This window comes from Anarhichas minor, unplaced genomic scaffold, assembly GCF_050575085.1.
Source record: "Anarhichas minor isolate MPS153535 unplaced genomic scaffold, ASM5057508v1 ptg000021l, whole genome shotgun sequence".
Classification (NCBI taxonomy): domain Eukaryota; kingdom Metazoa; phylum Chordata; class Actinopteri; order Perciformes; family Anarhichadidae; genus Anarhichas; species Anarhichas minor.
In genome coordinates this window covers 9,459,915-9,483,847 of record NW_027466467.1, presented here as the reverse complement: position 1 = coordinate 9,483,847, position 23,933 = coordinate 9,459,915, and the positions used below count along the sequence as shown (strand labels likewise).

Below are 23,933 nucleotides of genomic sequence, written 5' to 3'. Positions count from 1 at the left end.
AACTGTTCAAATATGAATGTTGCATTTTTTTTAAACTGGGCCACTGTTAATTTAATAAAATTGTCTTAACATAAGGCTTCTACAAAACATCTTCTTTTAAACTACAGCAGCTTTACTTGTTAACTGGTGAAAGAGGTCACTGCTGACAGACGCACTCCAATACCAACATATATAATCTGGTTGGCATTGCCAGAAAACATTTCTAAATCAGTGCTGCCAATAAGAAATTTAAGAACACAAACGTTTAGTCATTTAACAAACACTTAATTTGAAACGATGGGTATTGCTTGACAACACTTGGATACACATAGATATAGCCCATGAGCAGAAGGCAGGCCTTTGCCACACTTTGACAGTCATCAAGAACCTCTTTTCCCTCGATGACGACGAACACGATTGTCAGGAGTGAAGCCTTTCTGTGTTGCATTTCCATGGATGACAAGGATCTTCATGACATGTTGAGCATAGTCCTCTTCAATGACATGTTTGAAATTCAAATTTACTAATGTTCACTTTTACATCTTCGAGTCTGATGTGTTCTCAAAAAAGGACAATAGTGGGGGAAACAAACAAAAATATTGAATGTGTTCAAATGCGTCATTATGTATCTATTCTCAGTGCATATGAGCCCAACATAATTTTATATAATATTAGATATCTAAACTTTACCAGGCTGGGTGATTCCAGCATGGGTCTTTGTTCCTGCAACTCCGCCCTTTGTCCCAAGTATCTCCAGAAAGTTGGTAGTGCAATTGTCCAATTTCGACAGAAAGTTTCACTCCAGATGAACTGTGGTTATTCTTCTGAACTCCTCATTGATCTGAAACAAAAGACAATAAAAAAACATGATCAAGATGAGGTACCTTGCTAAAACAATTAATGCAGTAGTCCTCCCAGTATAATGTACTATTGACAGCAACACAAACTACGACTTCAAATGTATATGTCAAGTTAATTAAACTATAACAGTACTAAGTTGATTTTACCTTGTGTCAACTGTTGATGTCAACTTGCTGAGAGTGAACGTCCTTTAATATTCTGTGAAATATATAAAGAAATTATGTTAAAACATGAACACACAACATTAAATCTGAATTTGGCTTAAATCTTCATATTGATAGCATGTTTTATCCCCACACAAAAAACCAGCACATAAACAAGCCAACATAACGTTAATACTGAGATACACAGCAGGCCTGGTCATGTTGATATGCGACACTAACTCAACACAGTACTGGCACCTTGTTTCATGCCCAAAGCCTTCATCATCAAGGACACCACATTGGATAGAGACATAAGAGACCAGTTTAAAACTAATGACAGAAATATAAGTTACTGTAAAAATATGTCAGAATATGATAGTGACAAAATAATGTTAAGTGTATTAGACTCGCTCTAAAGTCACTAATTCCACCACATATGGGATATTTGTTAGCACATGACCAGAGTGTGCTTGTTGCTGCTTAGCTATGATTCCCTGTCTTGTCACATTTTCCTCATTCGACCTCGGCTGCACTTGAGGATGTCCGAGAGAAACACGCTGTGCGTGTGTCGCAGCACAGCAAAGCACCTGTGCGGCAGAAGTGGGCTTCACAAAACCGAAGTAATTTCCCCTCGTCGACGGAGCGCAGCTGGTCGAGCACCGTGTCCCCAGGCCAACAACTTTTCAAGGGAGAACCCTGTAAAATCGTGACCAAAACCACCAAAAACATATCCACAAAATGTAGCGCCGTGAGCCATGTCTGTAATGCTGTCCCAAGTTAGCTAGCATGATAGCCTAACTAGCTAGCACGCTAAACTGACCAGTTCGCTACTCTTCAGTGTTCACAACTCAAACACCGACTTGACCGAAGGCTCAACAGCAACGTAGAGCATTAATTAAACATATAACCTACCCCAATGGCTCCCGTCCATGAAGTTCCTCTCCTCAGGTGAAACGCTGCCGTCCTTGTTCAGGTTCTGCTGTTCCGTCGTCTCGTTGAAGAAAGGAGCGCGAAATCTCCTCTGACGTCACCCCCTGAGTACGCGCTATAGGTTGCCAGGTTTTACTCGTATTACCCAAGTACATTTTACTTTGTTGTGTCAGGTAGTGCATTCAATACAGTAGTTTAGTAGATATTACTTAGTGTGAATGATTAAAATGTACTTATAAAAATGAGGATACATAATTACAAACAAACACCAAGTAACACATTAAATAAAAGGTGATATTTTAAAGTAAAAGCACTGGAATGATAATTTCTTGTAAAATTTACAAAATAATCAAGGCTTTACCAAAAATGTAATTCCAAAGACAAACGGCGAGCCCTCATTTATGATTGAACCATGACAGAATTCAGCTGGAAGCCTGATTTGGAGGGATATTATTGTACGTGTGTCAATTCACAGAACCTGAAAGCTGTCTGCCTCTTCTCAACCCAAGAAAACAAAAACCAACGCACAACCTCCCGCTCCCATCATAAATAACTGCTGGTGTTTAGTAAATAAACATAACATGCTGAGGCATATTCTAATACATTAAGCTGCCGCTTGAATGTTTAACCATCTCCATCCCAAAATGCAGTTTGAGAATCTCTCAGTTGATTGGGTTGTTTTCTTTCACAAAAAAAAGTATCTAGCACAAGAATAGCACAATATGTAATGTGTAATCCCTAATTAGTTCAATTCTAGATTCATAATAACTTTGTGGGCATGTGTAAGCTGCGTTCCTTCTCCACTTTTTTTTATGGGCATTAGTGACATTATGAAAACATTTGTTGTTTTGTTCTGCAGTAGGTTACAGTAGGAATACATATTTCAACTTCTGTGCTGTAACTGTTTTAGTCATTGATTTAGAAATCAATCTGCTAGACTCAAAGCTGCAATAAACTGTTCGCTAAGACCCGCCTCCCTTGGTCACTGTCGCTACGCCTGTCACGCTTTGCAGTTTACAGTTATAGTGGTGGAAGATTTCCCCAATTTGCAGTCATTTTTTAAGCAGAAGTAAACAAAGCAGGCTTCTCATTCCTATCACATGACTGTCGATTTTGTCGGTGAAATGAAAAAGAAATTCAAGCAGATTTGATTAGTTCACAAGAGCTCTCTTAGTAAGTCGATAGTCAGGAGTCAGTAGTGTCGTTAGTCACGTGAGTAGCTAATCGGAGACGAGAGACAACGTATACCAAAGGATCGTCTCACAAGTAGCCAGTTTACAAGCTAATTTTAAACCAATCAAAATCAGTTTCAGACGATAGCCGTTTCCAAGATTGCATTTCAGCCAATGCGTTCCAACACATTAATCAATTAATTATAGCAGATTAATCCATTACTTGTACTTTTGCTCTTGTGTTTTTGGTTTTGAAAAGGTGATTAAAAAAACATTGTCCTCAAAATTCTTTGGATGCAGACTGTCGCTCTTAATTGAGTCACAAGCAAACAGTTTCGGCACATAGAGGAATCCAAAGCTGGACTGACAATCAATCAATCCTCAGGTTTAGCAAAATATTTAAATAGATCCTGATCAATCCGTTTGTATGCTCTGAATTATGGCATTAGTTTATCATATAAAGATAACTGACACAAAAGGGTTGTCATCTGACATTCTTTTCATTAACTAGTCTATGATTACGAGAGTTGTGCCCCCTCTACACATTATCTTTACCACATAAAGCTCCTCTGTGTATTTGATTTGGCATTTTACATCTCATACAGCAGAGTCTTATGTGTTTGCACATGTGTGGCTCTGTTTTTCCGTGTGCATGTTAGCACACAAATGCACAATCCTGTCATCACTATTTAAATGAGTCTCACTTGCGTCATTTCAAAATGCTTGACCATCTGCAGGTGTGCTTAACCACCCTCAGAGGGACTTGGACAGCATGGCAGTGGCTCACAGTGAGCCCACTGTGTTTGCACAGGAACACAGCCTGGAGATGGCTATCATGTGCTTTTTCTGTAGAACCTGACTCCTACAATAATTTCCTTTTGGTCATAGGCTAAATGAGTAAAAATGTCTTCAGTTGCACATAATAAAATGTTGTGGGACGTATAGCAAGTGACATATTTTGAAAAATGTGTATTTCAATACCCATTTGTATTGTTTTGTAGTGTTGTGTGTACAAAATCAGACACGCATCCCTTGCTGCCACTGAGGGCCAGCTAACAGCCCAGGCAGCTTTACACGTGTGTTGCTATTTTGAGAGATAGAGACGAGAGACAACTTTGGGATGATTGACAAGCAGCAGCTGGGAAGGAGGATAACACAAGCCTGGAATACAGTGTCACAGGAACACAGGTGTCAGTCACAATGGCTAATTAAAACAAAGCCAGCAGTGTTAATGAGAAATGATGAGTGAATGTGTTGAAGCTCTCATTTCTGTCAGTTTACCTTTGACAAACTTATCAGCAAAGAAAGACTCTATGATCTCAAGAAAGTTTTTAGACAAAGGAGAATTAATTGAAAATCTGAAAAACACCCCACATTTTTATACACACATGCAGAGTAATGTGAAATTAGTAGCGAGTATAACCACATTATAGCCTATACAGGGACTCTTTTTGGGGAATGCTTGGTCTATAGAAACTGTCATGGGCCACACCCCTACATTCAATCTACCTCACCCCATTGAGAAGGATCAGAGGAGGCCCATCAGATACAGAAGGTAATGAAGTTTCTTACCCATACAATATGTCGTGTGACTGACTGTGGTACTGGTCGAGACAACAGGCGAACCAGCATTTTCTTAGAGGATGTGACTCCTCTCAAAACCACAGAGAATGTCTTCACCAGAATTTTGTCTGTTTCACTTCTCTCTTCTGTAGCAAAGATCGGTGTGACAACAGTCAGGAGCTGTTATAGTTTCAAATAGGACATTTGGAAAAAGAAAATCCAGAATTGCACATTGTCACACTAAGAGGAAAAATCATACACTGTAAGAAAAGTCAGTGAATTTTACAGTGAAAAACTGTTAAATCACAACAGTAAGAGACCGTAAATTGTAAATCGGTTATATTCAGTTTATCTGACAGTGAAACACCGTAAATATATATATCAGCCAAAACAATAATTTGTGCATGTATTTCTTGTATAAAATACATTTTGTCACTGTTAAATGTACTAAACATTGTACTGATAACGGAAATACACCGTAATATGAAAGAAAAATCCATACCGTAATTTACATATGTTTTTTGAATACAATATATATATATATTGTATTCAAAAAACATATGTAAATTCAACTTAAATACATACATCACAGCAATGTTACAGTCTCGGATAAATGTCTGCTGTGGGTGTAAACGACACTGATTCAATTAACGTGGCATGTCACATTCAAAGATTGAAGTTGTAACTGATGAAAAAAAGTTTGAGTATTGAAATGTATCTGATTGAAATTGTTCAGTACTACTTGACAAATGTAATGACATCACATCACAATATGGTAGATATTATAGCTTTCATAATGTAAGAGAAAGTTGAAGTCTACTCATAATTGAGTGTGGTCGACACCGAACTTTAGCTGTACCCGCTAATCTCTGGAGCGAAGAATTCCTCCTGCGAGCCAGACCCAGAGTAATAGTCATCCTCTCTAGCTCTCTCTTTAGTCAGTTGAATAACCTTGTCACGTAAGATGTCTCTCTCTGTTTCCAAGGCCTGATATTCCCTCAGTAGTCTTCTCAGCAGGTTCTTGTAGCAGACACATGACTGGGTTGAATTCTGTTGAGATTGGTCGTTCTGGCACATCTCCGCTATTATGGCGCTGTTGAAAGGAAACTGATCTGTATCTTCTTTTGAAAAAACTGTCGAAAAACAGAAGTTACGGGTTATAATTACAAAATGTTCCACAACAACATGTGGGTTATTTTGCATTTGTAAGAGAAAATATTGTTATTCACCACTTACAGGCAAGGCGCAAGGAGATATTGAGAGTGGCTTGTGCGATACACAACACTCCTAAAGTTAAAATCCCAATTCTGAGAAGTCTTCTTTTTCTGTGTGTCGCACCTGCACCTGCACACACACACATACATACACAGTACAGTCAATCATTCTGTTATTCGGGATAACGACACTGCTATCTGAACTCCTGGATGTAAGATGACTGGTCTTCTTACTAAAATCAAAGTTGCTTTAGGTTGATGATCTGAGCAACTCATCCAATCAATGTTGAGTGTTCCTGAGTCTTCATCATTTTGACATCATTAAAACATTGAGGTAGTTTGAGTAAATTTGATAGAAAACACAAGGAACAATCATTGATGTGTCGTATGTAATCCCTGATGAACATTGCTGTTTTGCAGTATCCCTTAACTGAAACTCTTAATATTCTTTATTTGTGCTCTTACCCGACTGTTCAGTTCCACCGCGGTTTGTTCTAGTTCCCTGAAGCTCATGTATAGTGGCGTAGTGATGAAGTTCCAATTCTTCCGCCATGGTGAGCGATTCTGACAATGCCAAGAGTCTCTATGCACTGTCTGATATGTCGCTGCTATGTGGGTTATTCTAATACCTTTCAAAAGGAAGGAAGTTGTTTTTTGGATTGAGGAAATACTTCATTTGGAGATCGGTCTCGATATGAGTCAGCAAGACTAGAATTAGCCAATAGATAGATAATAGAGGCCAAATTTCTGTACATGTATTTAATCAGTCACCTTTAACTGTATATGAAAAACTAATTATGGGTCAATTTGATTTACATCCTTTTCATAGCTAATCTTTATGCACTTCCAAATTGTCACAAACTGAAAAGAGAATCAATTTATTAAGGTCTTGAACCAGGTTGGTCAAATCTAGTGGTAAATTGATCGGCAAGAATCTCTTTCAAGTGCGCTATTTTTCTACATTCGCCGGTTGCAAATTTGTACTTTCTGTTTTTTTGCTATTGTTGTGTGTTTTTATTTGACCACAGGACCCTACTGACATCCCAGGCGACATGTCTCTTTGACCAAACAGCCTGGCCCGATGAACCCAGCCCTCTGCAGCTGCATCACCACATGCTTCCACAGTTGCTTGTATGAAAGGGGCATGGACTTAAGGGGATTGCATTCATATACATATATATCCCTTTACCGACCACAACCTGTTAAACGGGAATGAACAGCCCACCTCTGACCTATAAATCATGAAGCCTTGAAAAGCAACAGGTGTTTGTCCATGTGAGGAGTCAATGGTGCAATTGGTGGGTTGTATTTAGCATTCTGAATGGTGGCTTTTTGGAAACACATACTTTTCATAGCTATTTTGTACTAGTATACAGTATAACTGCCTTTCATTTTAAAACATCGGACAATGTTAATCTCATACACCTTTTCAAATCTGCAAACACAAAAATGGGACACTAGATAAATTAGTTGTCTAATTTTGTCATTTTCAAAACCCAGCATATAAGGAGGAAAAACCTTAATGTACTGTGGCGATATTATGACAATTATGGAACAACTTTGTCTTGACTTCAGTAATCAATAATCTGAGTGCTCAATGCAGGGGACTGTCCTAAAACTATGTACTCATGTATCACAATCAGCAGGTCTGAAACTAACACTAGAAACATAGTGTTTAGATATATTGTAACTAAATTCAAATATTGAATTTGTTGAGTGTTGCAACACAGTACAGCGCAATCGGAGCCAATTCACAATGTACTACTTGCACACACACGTTGCTGTCCATTTTCAGCAAGAAGAGGAGTTCACAACAAAATAGATGATAACGACGGCTGGATTTTGAACATTTAGTGACATGCGTCAAGTTACACATGCAGAGTGTGATATAAGGAGAATGCATATGTATGCAAACGGCTGTCAACCGTACAGTTGAGGTAAAACTGCGAACATTTGAGGTTATATGTGATATAAGGCTCCAACATACACTGGTCCCTGTTGAGCTTACATTAATGTATGAATTCTACCCAATTTAATATTTTAAATTGGGTAGAATTTAATATAAATATTTTCCCTAGAGGTGAAATAATACCTGTCACCTGAGCAGGCTGCAAAACTTTATCAGCTCAAATTAAAGCTTTAGTGGTGTAAATGACGCCAATACTGACACTACTGTACCACTCCCATATCTTAACAACCACAGGGGAACCGGTAATGATATAGTTGTGGAGATGGGCGAAATTAATGGGTGTGTTCAGCTGGTTCAGCTACAGAAGAGCTGCATCGTGACACTGTCGTTGAGCAACAGTGCATTCTAGTGGCCAAAAGGAAAATCACTGGAAGTATTTAAAAAGTGTGCTTTGGTTCAAATATTTTTGTGGGGCATCAATACTAGTTTGAAAAGCTCTTTTTAATGATTCAATTCTGAAAATGATCTTGATGTGACCTGAGGGCTTTTTCATTTCTGATGCGACAGATTTAGATGGCGAATAATCATGAGAGGAGGCCCAGATAACAACGCATGACCTAGCAATGTTTCACTAATCTTGCAAAGATTCAGCTTAAAGCAAACACACAAAAACAACTGTGTAGTGCCAGGGGTGTGGCGGTATACTACAAGTGAAAAGAGACTACAAAAGAGATGAGACTTGGGGCTGTGTGGTTTAGAGGATATGAGTATATCATATCTGTTATGTATACAGTGTTTATAGCTCAGTCTATCCATACAGAAAAAACAATCCCAAACTCTGAGGCAGAGGCACACACATACCTGCACACACACATGGTCGCTGCACACATTCACGAGAAAACACTCAGCCATTCATGCCCACAACCCCTCTCACACTATTCCATATCATGCACCTGTGCACACACATTCACATTCAATTACATGAATTCAGATGCACTCATGCAGGAGGGCACACACACAAACACCCAGCTGCATGCACACAGGTATTTTAGGTGTGCGTATGTGTGTGTGTGCATCCACATGTGAGAGGCTTATAAAAACAGTACATAAATCATGGAAACAATGGCAGCAGTCAATGGTGTGCATGTGTGTGTGGATGTGGATGCCTACAACGCTGCCAAACAGACCATGATGTCACTCTGCTGGCAAGAAACCTGTCACTAAAGATCTTTATTCTTTGAAGAATTATTTTTAGCAAAGCTAGAGACATGGCTCTAGGGAGGGCAATGTCGGCCTGTTGGTCGGTCCACCACTTTGATCCAGACCCAGATATCGCAACCACTATTTCCACAACATGTTGTACAAACATTCATGGCCCCCAGAGGATGAATTCTACTTCATGGGTTATCCAGTGACTTTTCCTTTAGTGCCATTAGCAGATTGACATTTTGGGGTTTGAGTGAAATGTTTGCAAATGTGCACGCTAAACTGACATGGTAAACACGATAAACACGATACCTGCTTAACATTAGCTTTTTAGCGTTGTCATTGTGAGCATGTTAGCATGCTGAACACTGCGCCCCAAGTACAACCTCACAGAGCCACCGGCCTGCTTGTACTTGTACATATTAACATTGACACGGACACTGCCCCAAGAACCCACTTTTTTTTTTTTTCTGAACTTCTCTTGTCCTCACATAAAGTCATAATTGCCGTTGTATTGTCAGTTTACATTGCCTACAGTATGCTAACGTGAGAATTGCTGTTTCTGAATATAGACGCTTTTTAGGAGAAAATGAGCCAGATGTGTGCATGTTGTTTCTCATTAGTGACATGCAGCTCACTCTTTTCCTTGTTAAAACAAATGCTCTGCCCTGACTTTGTGTATGACAGCTGGAGATGAGTACTCAGTTAAGTGGAAAAATAAATCAAAGCAATTGCCATCTTTTTTGTGATGATTTGTCTAATTCGTGTCTGGTATGTCCAAGGGAGGGGAAGGGGGAAGCGATATAGAGGCAGTTGGGGAATGTGGAGATAGTGTGTGTGTGTGTGTGTGTGTGTGTGTGTGTGTGTGTGTGTGTGTGTGTGTGTGTGTGTGTTGTGGGGGATGAGAAGAGAGAAAGAGAGAGTGCCTGTGTGTTCGGTCCAGCTGCACAGCAAATCTGTTTATTCTGCACAATTTGGCATCAAACACAACAGACTGCTGAGTGCCTGCTACTGCTTGTGGTTCCCCATTAAAATGGAATTTATTGCTGCCTTAAGAGCAAACCCAGATTACACATTTTTCCATTCTACGTTCTGTCCTCCTCCCTCTCCCACTCGTTCTCTCTCTGGTGATGGTAGTGGTGTGTTTTTTTCCCCACTTTAAGTAGCAGCTGTCAGACAAGCTCATTACAGACCAACACAGGAAAGTATGGTCGGCATGCTCACCTACCTGTCAACCATCTCAACTGTCACCTGAGGGTGTGATGTGGTTGTAAGGTGTCATGAAGTAGGAAGACATCTTATGTTGTGTGTCAGCACAGTTTAATGTCACATCTCTGTGTCGGTTGCATCCACACGACAGTGACTGAAATAACCACGTCCTTGTTTAAGATTTGGGACACGTAACCTCACCAACCTGACAACTTGTTACCCATTTAGCTCACAGTAATATGTAACCAGACTTTGAACTTACGCTGTAAAGAGAGCGTGAACTCGGGGGCCCACATCTCGCTCCATAAATCTCCTCAGTCAATGATAAATTCATATTTAATGACCATGGCCATCGTCTGGGAAGGAGGAGCATTCTTTCATTATTGCCTCTTTCCCCTGCTGCTTGGTCGAGATAATTGATTTCTCTGTGGTAACAAGGTATCGACCATGCATGGTAGCCAGCTAAGACGGCGGTTCGATTCAAAGGAGGGGTGGAAAAAAACAGAAGGAATAAGAGAAGAAGAGATAAAGTGAGAGAGCAAGAGCATTGAAAGCCAACAAGCCATACAATTATTTGCAGTTAAAAAAACCTCACTGGCTTTAGGTGGGTGTGGATTGGACAACGACTCGTCTTATTTTTCAGGACTTTTATAGATCTAGTGCAGGACAGTTTGGTATTTTAGTGTTGTGTGTATAATTCACCAAAAGGAAAGCATATTGATCACACAATCTGTCACATAATTCCCTGAAAACTGTGTCAGAAACAAATCTGGAGGACCTCTTTTCAAGCACATGCTTCGCCTGCTAAGGAGGCAGTATATTGGTCCCGGTCCTTGTGTCTATGAATTTGCATTTATTCTCTAAATCTGACAAACTGCTCCTTCTCCCCTGCCCGTTTTGATGTGATTTCAAAAGCAAATCTGCATGATGCCTCGCTTAATCCGGCAGTAAATCTTCCAAAAATAGTAAGCAGATTCTACAACAGCACAGCGGGAACGTAGAAATGCCCCCCAGCAAGTGACAGAATATGCAAAACACTGCGTTTTATGTAGCAAATGTACATCAAACAAAAGAAATGAAAGAACTATTTGTTTACTGGTTAACATGGCTTTCTGTTTTAATAAATGTATTGATTAGATACATGATCAGATGGGTGGATTTGACTGGCAGTTATTGAGTTGACATCTCTGAGGTGCTGACATTATTGACCCCCGACCTCGAGCAGGCAACGCTTGACATGTATGCACTGTATTTTCAATCAGTCAATAACTTAACCGAACCTTATGAATTGAACAATGTATTGATTGTATTCAGCATCCAGAGACGGCAATACGCCTGTTAGTTCCTTTGGCATCACTGCCTGCAGGTCATTCTATAAATAGAGGAATTAAATAGTGCTGCTGTTGTCGTATGTTTACCAGCTTACATTGTAATTTATTTAAGAGCTCTTAATTGGACTAGTTACTCATTTGGCCCTCGTTGGTCCCACAGCAGAGTGGAGCTCCATCACTGCACACTGGGGCATGCTGGAATATGGAGCTACAGAGACTCACTGCACACAGCCAGCTGTTTGATGTCTTTAGCCGCCGAGCGTATGCTGCACCATACAGCATAAATAAACACACAATCCCCCCCCCCCCCCCCCCCATGAGGACAGATCGACACACAGGAGACCTTATTTCAGGCTGATGAACTATTAATGTTTATTTGAAATTCAAACATTTTCTGAGGGTCTTCTCTGCAATCGTTCATGGCTCTTTGTGTGTGTGTGTGTGTGTGTGTGTGTGCGCGAGCACGTCTCTCCCCCAAACCGTTGGACTCCGATGTCAATGGGCCTCATGTGTTGTTGAAGCGCCGTATTGAATGAGGCAATACAAAATGTATGTCAATGGGTTCAGCCTGGCTTAGCACTCTCCAAAGTAACTGTTAATGGAATAACTATACAATGTATAAATGGTCCCCACTTTAATTCATAATAATGTTGGACCTCATCGCCTGCCCACTCAGCCCAATAGATTATGGAAATAGCTGTAATGACTATTGGAACAATGAGCCAAATTACATTATCATTCAGTGCCACATCAGCCGTGCTTTGCTCCTTCACTGCAGATCTTGAATAACAATGGCCAACATTCAATTTCCACCAGAAAGATGAAGACGAGGAGGTTTCAGGCCGCGTGAAGTAGACATTAATAACACACTTATTGTTAATACGGTAACAATAATCCATTTTTAGGTGTAAGAGGGGTTTTTAGGTTCAATTACTGGTAACAAAAGCCACACATCATACGTGTATGCCTCACATGATTTCAGCAGGGGTCCTCGCCCCACATGCCCAGCTCATGCATGAACAACACCCACCAAGACAAAAGAACCAGCCTTTGATGTTTTATTTTTAGCTCAACAATTGACTTTTGTGTGATCTTATTGGAGCAAAGACAAAGAAATGAAGGTTAACATTCAATCCAATCTTTGGTAACTACATCATTAGACAATAGATCCATATAATGAAATAAATGTACACCAATGTAAAAAAGCAGTGTAGTTATACTTGAGTCCCACAATCTCCGGCGATGCACATTTTCTTTTAAAATCGCCAAACAAAACATGGTTAGATTTGTTTTAATGACTAAATACTGATAATCAGCTGTTGTCAACATAAATATTTCTCCTCTAAATAACTAATACTCGTATCAGTAATGTCATCATCGCGCTAAAACTTGGAGCTTCTAAAAGCATGGCAGCAGAGAGAAAATGTCCTCAGAGGAAAAGGCACTTCTTGTGCATTGCTGGAGATGTAACGGTTATAATAAAATCTGTTTTATTCCTAAATTAAAGAAGCTCCAGGTTGTATTTTGTGACGACCACACAGATAAAGCGTCTCAGACCTCTGGCTTGTGATGGAGATACATCTTCGCTGAACTGTCCTACATCACAGCAATAACTTAGTGTTTCCAATGATCTGTTGATTGTAATGAGTGTCAGTAATACTCACTGGTTGTGTGCAGAACATGCAGTAGATCATCTTCATTAGTTACGGCTTGCCTATCAAAAGTGGTGCAACAGCAGCCTCTAGTGGCGTGCACTCCCAGGTAGACTCCCCATTGTTACATAGACGGTGCAAAAGGCAACATTGTTCCCATTCAGTATCAGTGTTTACATTGCAGGATTGTTAAAGTGTATAAATTGACATGATTCATATACATCATAGCGCACAATCAACATAAATATAAAACAAAATGTTAAAACAAAATAAATGTGTCAGTTTCAGGACAATGATAAGGCAACCAATGCCAAGAGACAAAGAGACACTGGCCAATAATACAATTTCTTTCCTCTTTGTCAAATGCAGATGTGTATTTCACGCGTGGTCGAGCACCCCTGTCGCTGTGGTTACAACCACAGGTTCAAAGACAGACCAACACCTGTGGATGCAGAGCTTTTGAACACAAAGCAGAGCATATGATCCTTAAATTATTTTTGGATGGTTGCATGGTCAAAGCCTTCAAACCGCTTACAATCGTACAGACGTCGCCACAGTTTCGGTCAATAATAAATCATTAGTAATCAAAGATATAAAAACAAACACTCAAGCAGTAATCTTTTCAAAGAAATCAGGTTAGAAAGTCTAGTATATATATAAAAAAAAAAAAAAAAAACTCTGTAATAAAATTGTTACATGCTAAAATTGCACAGTAGTTTTCTCACACGATTATGTGAATATATCTTCAGTTATTGCAGTAAGCAACCCAGAAATACAATATGGGTGAATATTGAAGAGGAATATTTTCTCCTTCACCATTACTTCAGCTGTGGAGAGGCGAAGAAGTTTCCCTGGCGGTGAGAGGCAGCTGATGCTTTGCTCTTGCTCCCAAATCTAAGGATGGGGGGGGGGGGGGGTAAAAACAGGAATCCAATCTTTATATGTGGACAACTCAGTTTGCTTCATTTGACTGTTGATCACTGACTTAGCTCAAAGCTTGAAGTGTATGAGGAGCATTGATTGTGTATGTGACACGATGCTCAAATCTGCAAAACGTTGAAGCTGTATCAGATTTGGATCTTGACCGAGGCTTCTGAACTGCTCTTCTAATAAGAGCCCAATGTTCAACCTGCATTTCCCGATGCAGCGTTAACGTTTGGGAGATTCTCTTACATTAAACCAGACCCCCGATATCTACTGTGCAGCTGTTTACACGAGACATTGGTTTATGCCTCAGCCAGGTGCACCTGCACCCGCTTAAAAGACTAAACGCCAGCAAACAAGGATTTACGCTGAATGTTTTGTTTGATAAAATTTGGCATTGATAAAAAAAAAAAATCTTGGATCACACGAGTCAGAAACAACCCTACACCACTGGATTCTAATGCTGAGGCACCGATAACCTATCCAACTGAGGAGTGTGTGCCTGTGTAACAAGCAGAGGAGTGAACCAGCCAATGGACCCTTTTAAAACAGCAGGAAAATACTGCACCATTAACTTTAGACCTGATTTTTTTGTTGGTCAATGCTGAACCGCTTTCTGCTGCCTCAAGATAGCAACGCCCCAGTAATGCACCCGACCCCGCCTCATTCTAAGACCAACACGGCCATGGGCGCATGTACATTTGCTACTTCTACAATGAGGGCGCTGGGCGGGAAGATTACAACTGCATGGCTCTGAAACTAGCAATGCAAGTTTCACTGCGCTGTGCGCTGGATGCGAGGTAGAGCCCTGTTTGTGTGAGGTATGAGTGAGCTTACATCGTGGTGCTGGAGAGGGTCTGCTTCATGCGCTGAGACAGCGAGCTGGAGGAGGGTGTTTTGGCCATCATCTGGTGCTCTGGAGTAGTCAGTGGTCCCAATATGCTCACTACAGATACATTAAAGAAAAACACAAACAGTTGATTATTTCAACTTAAGATGCTGAGTGAGCATTGAGCAAGTTTGAATCCTTAAAAAGGTGAAAAGGTTGGTGTTGATCTCTTATCTGTCATTTAATCTGCACTATTTACAAACAGGTTTTAAAATAAAGTACAACACATTCTCTTACTAAGTTATTCATTTTTAAGAAACTTTTACTCTTGGTAATCCCTTTCCAGTGATTCACCTTTGAAGTCTGGAGTTTCGGTGTGGTGAGCATTGTCCATGCCGGTATTATCTGGATAAGCAAACTGGCCCCAGTAGTTTGCTGGAATACTAAGCAAGCGCTCTACAACCTAGAAAGAGAAAACAAATGAACAGAAACACTGATGTTGACGTAAACAAAAGCACACACATCCATTTGTGTATCGTCATTCACTTTACCCGTGGTTGTCGGTTTGTGTCATGCAGAATGGTCATAGGGTCTGGGTCGGGAACAGCATGACCCACAAGAGTAGGGCCAAACACCCGGGCCAGGTTGTTCACATCCATCTTGGTATCCACACATTCAGAGACCCTGGAAGGAGGACAAGGGCAGAACATTTCAGTGTGAACTAAAGAGATGTAGGAGGTTACAACAAGCTTGCTCACCCGTGACTAAAACCGTACACGTTTTGGACAAAAGTCCTTCAGGCTTACAAGTAGTTGCTACTGCGATCTAATGGGTGGAAGGCAGTGCCAAACAGATGGGAGTAAAAACAGGATAAAACAAAAAGGCTTCATAGAGCTACTGAAATATAATGACAATTACTTTTGCAGATGGATCATAAGGCAGGCCAGAGTGTCTCGGTTGGGTGGAGGCAGCTCACTGATGGTCTGATACAGCATGGCGAGACTGTTGCCATCATCCTGGATTTCTACAAAAACATTAAAACCAGTCATTTAATAGCTCTTTAATTCAACTAATGTAAATGCTTGTTCTTGAAAGAATAATGTTGCGTAAACAGACCGTTTCTAAGTCCTAAAGACTCACCAGCTGCTTCCATGAAAACCTTGTTGAGGTGGAAGGTCAGCAGTGGCTCTGGGAGGTTTCTGAGGAAGTCTTTGAGGACACCTGCAATGACGTTAATGTCATCCACTTTGTGGAGTGGAGGCAGAGTCTTTCCTCTAATCAGCTTCTCCTTCAGCTCTTTCACCATGCGCTCTTGGCCAGAGACTCTGTACAGGCCAACCTGGGGCGAAGGGAAAGATAAACAGCTCTCATTGTCTGACTGCTTGTGATACCGCGCCGCTGAATGAGATAACTAATTACAAAGTACTATCTATTGTAACTGCCCAGGGGGAACGGATCAGAGCATAACGTGAAGGTGACAAGTAAACAAGGACTTCAATAAAGTCTGTCTCACCTCATGTAGGCCTCTGTGTTCAATCTCCTTAATACAGTAGATAACCATCGCTGGGATCTTTGGGGAGGTGGCTGGAGCAAAGTCAGCCAAGGTGCTCTGCACACAAATTACATAGAATTAATCTAAACATTATCGTAATACAAATTAATTTTTAAACATGCCATGTATGTACCTCTGCGGTCATGATGGGAGTGCCAACGGCTGGCGGATTGCAGGGCAGGGGACAGTAGTCACGACACTCTGGATGGCTCACAACCTTACAATCCTGGCAGCGAAGGTACATCTTGCCAAACTTTGTTCTTCTTCCACATGGTACGCAGAACTCAGACTTGATCACCTTATTTAGAGGAGGAACGCAGTGCCCAAGGTGAGTGGTGGTACTTCAAGAATGGTGAACAAGCCGTTAGTGTGGATGCAGACAAAACAATAGGTAGACAGTCTTACTGTTTTGGGGGTGAACTGGTGCTTCTTTCCTCCTCCATTAGGTCTGGGGTTTCGGAGCTGGGCTGGTAAAGTGTGGACTGGGGTGCTTGGAGCCTCACTTGCGGTCTCAGATTGGTCAGTAGTGGTAGTATCAGCCCATGCTGGAGCAACTGTAGGCACAATCACATGTTGGTAACATCACCAAACCAGTGAAGAAAGTCAAAAAATGATTCGAGCATATATTGGTTTTATAGTCTAATAATTTTGTTGTTTTTGTTCGAAAGGTCCCGTAAAGAGAAACCATACGGAAGATCTAGAAGATTCTCACCGCTCTTTCTGCTGCGCGTCCAGTAAGGAACAGCTTCAATGGTGGAGACAGCCTCGACAGCACCACCGTTCATCGGGACAGTGATGGTGGTCTTTGCCACTATAGACTCATTCATCTGAATCATATTATTTAAAAAAAGATATATTAATTGTTTTTTTCAACCAAACTGACATCTGAGTTGCTTTGGAAAAAACAATAGTGAGGTTTACTTTCACTCGATAGACATTTAAATTGTCTGCCATTTAAATAAAAAGAGACTTAATCACCCAAAGCTGTTTCACAGACTTTTTCTTTTTCAAGTGTTAGTGTTCTATAGTACATTTAGCTTTAGAGGACGTCAGCATTACCCTTTCTGCTGTTCGTCCAGTGGAGCGAGGTTTCTTCATTGCCAGTGGAGGAACCTCAGAGAGTTTTCTGGAGGAACGCTGCAGATTAAAATGTACAGTAACTTTCAAAAACACGTTTTATGGATTGGCCGCTGAAGACTGTACACCAAATAGCAGGCAAAGTTGAGCTGATGTGTAGTAAAATAGCATGACTCAAAACCACTGACTGCCTTTACACCTAGGAGGCAGTCTTTCAAAATACATGATTAAAAACTCACTCGTTTCTGGCGTTTCCGCAGTCGCACAGTCTTCATCGCGGCGGAATCCCAGTCCTGCAGGTTAAGAGGACACACAAACCATAGCACTTAATGAACGCGGTTGTATCTGAAATCAGAAGTTCTCCTAAAATATACAGTGACACGTTTGAGAAAATGGTTCAAAAATACCAGAGAGTCGTCCGTTTGGTCATAGCTGATGTCCGACATCAAAGAAGCTGATTCATCAATGATAGTTAACCTGTAAAATAGATTCATGTCAGCACTTAATCTTCCTGTCGGAAGTGGAAGGCTAGTCGGAATACAACACAATACTCTGGTGAGTTATACAAGGCTTTAAGAATTCATATTTTACATATGGCGGACAGTGCATTCACTAACTTCACAAAGTGAACCAGTAAAGTACCCGTATTATACGTGAAAGTTCAAACAAGGATGGGAGGATGTGGTTCGATGAACACCTGAATCATCATTGTTGTCTTATCAGTAGCTGTTTCACAACCAGAGGAGGAGGATCTGACCTTCGACTGGAGTTGAGGTTGCTCTTAGCAGCCTGTGCTGTCTGTGAGTGAGCACTGAGGAAGGCCAGGGCGGAGCGCTGCTCCTCACTCAGGTAGACACTGTTACCGTTCTCCGATATCAGCAGCTCCCGGATCAGCTGGAGCTGACGTTCCTGTTACAACCACAAACCAGCATGTTGACGGGGACGGATTAGTATATATTAAAAAAAAAAGACAAATACATTATTATTATTATAATTAACAATCTCCAGTTAGATAACATATATGCACACACAGTGACGGCATTATCTGAAGATTAACTTCTAGATTGTGAAGACAATGGAGTAGAAGTGACGCTGGCTGTTTGTAGGGATCACATACAGGTGCTATTTAGATTATTCTGGTGTGCTGTGCTTAGTCCATCTTGTGAAGGGCTCATTGCATGGGTAGAATATCATCTCAAAAATATATAAAATAGTACCCTTCAAAAGTAATATATACATAACATATTTAAAATGACCAACGTCTTGCGACCGACATGGATCTTTATCAGGTTTGTTGTCAGCAGACTGCATTTTATATGTTTTTGAGACCATACTCCACCCATGCAATGAGCCCTTTACAAGATGAAATTAATTTCTATATTTTCCTTTTTCTAACTTCCTATATATTCCAATAGCAACCACGCAGATGTACAAGACTCCTAACTAGTGTTGTACCAACCAGCTTCTCATGAACTGCCTCCGCCTTCTGCCGCCGGCGGATCTCCACATCCACCTGGTTGCGGGCATGCTTTAGCTTGACCTCCAGGGATCCTCTCTCGGTCTCTGCTTTTGTCAGCACTTCTTTACAGGAAACCAGCTCCTCACCTGCTAGCATCCACTTCTTACGGCACTCCTCGAAGTTAACTGCCATCTGGAGGAACTCTGTAAATAGACAATAGAAGAGGAGATTGTTGTATTGCTACTGTGCAATAATATACATTTTTTTCTGTGGTGGTTATGTGCGATAAGCCTCCAAAATGCCATTGCAGTGGCAATGATGTAAATTACCTGAAGAGAGAGGACAAAAGGACAGTAAAGTGAACAAATGAGTGACAGTGCTTTCCTGTTAGTTACAATGGAAATGAATTGCATTATCTGGACTATTGAAATGGAAATTTTTAACTACACCCCAATAGCTATTTCAACCCCCATTTGTGACATGTGGTGCACCAACAATTCCCACAGCAAGTCTGTAGTCCTGGCTCTGCTAACCTTTAGTTACTAAGGCAAAGGCTCTATACTTTCCTGAATTTGCACCAACTAACTGTTTGGGATAAAAAATAATGCACCCAATATCACTGCTACTAACGTTAGCACAATGCCATAGCAGACAAGCTTAACTACACTAACGTTACACAAGTACTTAAGCTCTGACAGCCTTCTAAAGAGGTGGCAAATACCAAAACCAAGTGTGGAAATAACTTACGTGGTTCAATGCCCTCATTCAGACCGTCCACCTGGGCTCTCAGACTCTGGAACTGGTTGTGCAGGTTCACCACAGACGACTCCATCGTGTGTTACTGCATGCAGCTACTTAGATTAGTAGGGAGAGATGGGAGAGTTTAATAATAATGCCAGTAAATGTTACCCTACTTATTGGCCCGTTGAATTAGCCAGTTAGTGGTACTGACACTACATTTCATGTCGGTAGGTTAACCATGAAATAAAAAAATGCCTACATTAGCTATAGTGCTGAAGAAAACCAACGTTAACGTATCTTCATGACAGCTCCTTGTGTTCGCCATGACTGTTTGCGAAACAACTCTCAAGGTCGTTAGCCAAGTTAATGTTACGGTAGGTTTAACGTTAACGTTACTGCACCTAAAATGACGCTATCGGCATGCTAACAGTAACGTTAGCAAGTTTGTGTTGACTTAACGCTAGCTAACTATCGTTCCGTTGGTCCAAAGAAATAACAAAACACTTACCTGTGCAATGTTTTTCCTATGATAGTGTGGCTGACATGTAACGTAACAACGTCCAATGTTTAAAGCAAAGGTTATGTGGTTGGTTCCCACACCAGCAACAGCAGAGCCACACCTATTTAGTAAAGTTTTCACATTCTTCCTCAAAGTTTAAAATCAGCGCCGGTTTTCTTCTTCGTGGGCTGTTTGGCGGAAGTTGTAGCGCTCTATCGCCCCCATACAATCAGAGTTGTAACTGCAGGGGGTTGTGGCGATTAGTGTCCTCTGGTTCCTAAAACAGGAATCCAATCATCCCCTGGAGTCAATTCGCTAGAATGTCATAACGTGATGTATGTGTAATATAAAAAAAAAAAAAAGATTATATGAGTCATAGAAATACTTCTTAAAAAGCATTATTATCTGAAATGTCGCTGTACTATATGAACATAAATTAAATACATTTTAAAAATGTATATATTACACAGTCAATATGTAGGTCTATTTAGAAAATATGTAGGTTATCTATCAATATTATGCCATCATACAACTTTCATTTCAATTTGACCCATTGGTTTTGTTAACATAATACAAATAAATAAATAAATAGGAATTGATCTTTCTATTTTCCAGTTCATTATCAATTCATGAACTGGAGTATTTTTTAAATCAAACATTGATTTAGTTATCAAAGTACATTTTTTCTTTATTAATCTGTCTTTCAATTGTTCAATTAATTATGAATTACTGAACCGCTATAACTATTTCAAGAATTCTTTTTCCTCCTCCTGTCCTCCATACATTAGAGGAAGACATCAGGGAGATACATAATACATGACATTGTTTATAATGACCCAGTGTATCTCTTTATTTACTGCATAGAAAGACAACAACCATTTCAGGATCTCTGAAAAAATCGGTGTTAAATTTAGCTGTGCTTGGAGTTACTCTGGAGGTTTTTAAAATGAGATCTGTGCTTGAGGTAACTTATTAACTGTACCCAGGAACCCCATTAACAGCATCAATAACTTTGCTATATGTGCCATTTTTTGCACAATAAATAAAAGTATATAAAAGGTATCTCGATTGAGGTGTGTCAGTCCAGTATCTGTGTCTCCTGCTTTCCTGACTGTGGATCAAAATATTCAACTGAGTAGGGACAAATTATGTGTCAAATTGTAAAATCCTTTGAAACATTCACTAACTGTGTCGTGTTGGGGGCCTGGCACAAGGGATGCTCACAACGATATCATTAATCAGCTACGGATGGCATATCTGGGTGCAGCAGCAGCACTGTGCAACATTTAATGAGGATATCTCACACACACACACAAACACACAAAATCAATTGCAAACAACTTACATGTGTGCTTCCATAACACATTAGAATTTAAAAAAAATAGACTACAACTGATTTGTGTGTGCTTGTGTTTTTAAAATGCATTGGCAGGCGGATTTAGCATCACACTTGTTCACAGAACGTTGTGTGTGCGTGTGTGTTGTTAATATCGCATGTCCATTAGAGGTGATTTGGGATAATGGGATCTGTCAGTCAATATGCAGTTTCTGTCTTAGCCAATTATTTATTTCTATATGTACATTTCCTCCAGTCACAGATCATTTAACTGACTGAATTCTCTCTTTACATCAATCACCCTTCCTAAACTGAGTGGACTATTACTACTTTCTGCATTAATCTGTATTCTGGCATCAAGAGCAACGCCAGGAGGAAAAAAGGGAAATAATTCATTTTGCAAAACAGAGCAGTTGCTCTTAAATGTATGTTTATAACATAGTGCAAACGTATTATTTATCAGAGCGAACATATTGTAAAAGGTATGTTACCACTTTGCCGAGTTTATTCAGACAGGCAACAAAGGTCAACGTAACATTTTCTTTAATTCACAAGCAGTTTTTAAGACAGAGTGTTTACCTGAATAATGAGTTCACAGATTTATAGATGTCTGTCTAGAAGGTGCATGAATAATAGGCTACAGCAAGGTCCAAATTTCACAAGTGCATCTGAGGAATGAAAAAAGTATCAGCAGGCTCTTATGCACCAAAGTTTCAGAGGAAGCACCGGCAGCTCGTGCTGAGTAAGGCTTAGGCCTCCTCAGTGGCACCATTGGAAGGGTAATGGATCCACAAACAGCCTCATGGGGAACACTTGGCAGATATACATCTACTTAGGAGGATGCATGCTAGCAGAACACATCATCTATACATCCTTTGCATAGCTGTGCACACAAAGCAAAGCAAAGTTTAAGGGTCTGGATACAGGTAAAGAAAACAAGCATTTTCATGCACGTTAGTTTCTGTCCACTTTGGTATATCAAGGGAAAAAGTGCTTATCTATTGTTCAACAGAAACAAAATCATCCACATCTAAGAAAGTAGAAGGAGTGGACAAAAAACATCAACACCTAGAAAACATGATACAATCCAATACATTTGCCCTTTTTATTATTGAGATAGTGTCGGTGTTGAATTTCACTATTTGATGACAGATAGAATTGTATTAGATTACACGTACAGTATTGTAAAGTGTGCCTCTTATTGTGACCACTCTATAATGCACATTGTATTGCATTACAGCCTTACATTACAAGCTCTGCAAATGTAGTTTTTTACAGTGGACATATTAGGTTGAATTTAATCATATTTTAAAAGTGTGCATGATTTTGTGTCAACCCCCCCACAGTCTGGCACCAAGAGTCGATTTTAATATAATGTCTACCGAGTTAACAGGATGCTTTTTACAAAATGGAATGTCACACAACTAGCAAGACTATTTTCATCAACTGTTAAAAGGACGCCAGAAGAATCTGTTGGTGCTAAGTGAGCCTGCAGGTATGTGGAAAAGCTCTGGCCAAGTGAGTATAGTGATAGGATAATGTGCATAGGTGCACTTCAAACATCCCATCAATTGAATTACAAGTGGAATCTCCCACTCAGAGAGTGTTTACTGGAAAAGGCTCCCTCTTTCCTTCACTGCTTCAACAACAACACATTTTTTTTACCTTCTGGGTTTTGAAACCTGAAACTTGGTAAACACTCCAACGCAAACACATCCATGAGTGGATTAAGTAGGAGGAACTTTATAAAAATATTATTTTGAATTGACTTTAACTTGTTTGAGCATTATATCTTGTTGTGTAAGGAAAGGACAAGAGTATTCAACCTAAAAGAAAGTAGAAACGCTCCTGTCGAGAGAATCCATTACTATTTATGAACAGAGGATGTAAAACTCTTATGTAGTGATGAAACTCTTTTCTTACATATAAGGGAAATAAGCCCTGAGGTGGCAAAAAAGTCAGGCAGTGCTCAAGGCTGAAGCTGATTCACAATGCATTTGTAAAAGTGTTGTTACTCAGAAAGAGCAGGCAAAATGAGACGAAAAAGAAACTGACAATTTGCATTGGCTCAGTATTACTAGTTTTAACATGTCCTCTCAAAGATATTTGACAATTATGTAAAACATTCATACTTAAATGCTTCCTTTTGCAGCCATCTGAAATGATTAAGAACAAAAATCATGAAATAAATGACAGTAAAGGGGGAAAAAAATGTAACATGGGAGATTATTTACAATGTGTTGTGACTGCACAAGGGAGTAAGCTACAGTAAGATACAGTTCGAATCTTCCTGTTTTTCCGAAGTCATAAATAATGGTGCTGCATGCAGAGAACTCTAAGGAGTTAC

The 23,933-nt window shown here is 40.1% G+C and overlaps 1 protein-coding gene and 1 long non-coding RNA gene across 2 annotated transcripts; both read right to left on the bottom strand.

Moving 5' to 3' along the window:
• Positions 1–322: 322 nt before the first annotated feature.
• On the bottom strand, positions 323–2,034 carry LOC142954943 (uncharacterized). Its single transcript, XR_012955772.1, has 3 exons — positions 1,896–2,034; positions 987–1,038; positions 323–820 (listed from the first exon to the last, which is right to left on the bottom strand). It is a non-coding gene; the product is annotated as an uncharacterized LOC142954943 (long non-coding RNA).
• Positions 2,035–12,567: 10,533 nt separating this feature from the next.
• Positions 12,568–20,623, bottom strand: LOC142954767 (rac GTPase-activating protein 1-like). The gene is made up of 17 exons (XM_076095985.1): positions 20,260–20,623; positions 19,758–19,861; positions 19,011–19,213; positions 18,309–18,460; positions 17,959–18,028; positions 17,791–17,844; positions 17,534–17,611; positions 17,187–17,301; positions 16,880–17,028; positions 16,608–16,772; positions 16,436–16,531; positions 16,063–16,261; positions 15,841–15,946; positions 15,474–15,606; positions 15,277–15,385; positions 14,931–15,039; positions 12,568–14,063 (listed from the first exon to the last, which is right to left on the bottom strand). The coding sequence occupies exons 2-17, from the start codon at positions 19,840–19,842 to the stop codon at positions 13,988–13,990; spliced, it is 1,899 nt and encodes a 632-aa protein (XP_075952100.1). The 5' UTR covers positions 19,843–19,861; positions 20,260–20,623; the 3' UTR covers positions 12,568–13,987.
• Between the last annotated feature and the right edge of the window lie 3,310 nt (positions 20,624–23,933).

Excerpts from the sequence above, each read along its gene's own strand:
- LOC142954767 (XM_076095985.1), bottom strand. The coding sequence starts at position 19,842 with ATGGAGTCGTCTGTGGTGAACCTGCACAACCAGTTCCAGAGTCTGAGA. Across the intron at positions 15,040-15,276 it reads CGAAACTCCAGACTTCAAAG|TGAGCATATTGGGACCACTG; the intron begins GTGAATCACTGG and ends ATGTATCTGTAG. Across the intron at positions 14,064-14,930 it reads ACCCTCTCCAGCACCACGAT|ATTTGGGAGCAAGAGCAAAG; the intron begins GTAAGCTCACTC and ends CCCCATCCTTAG.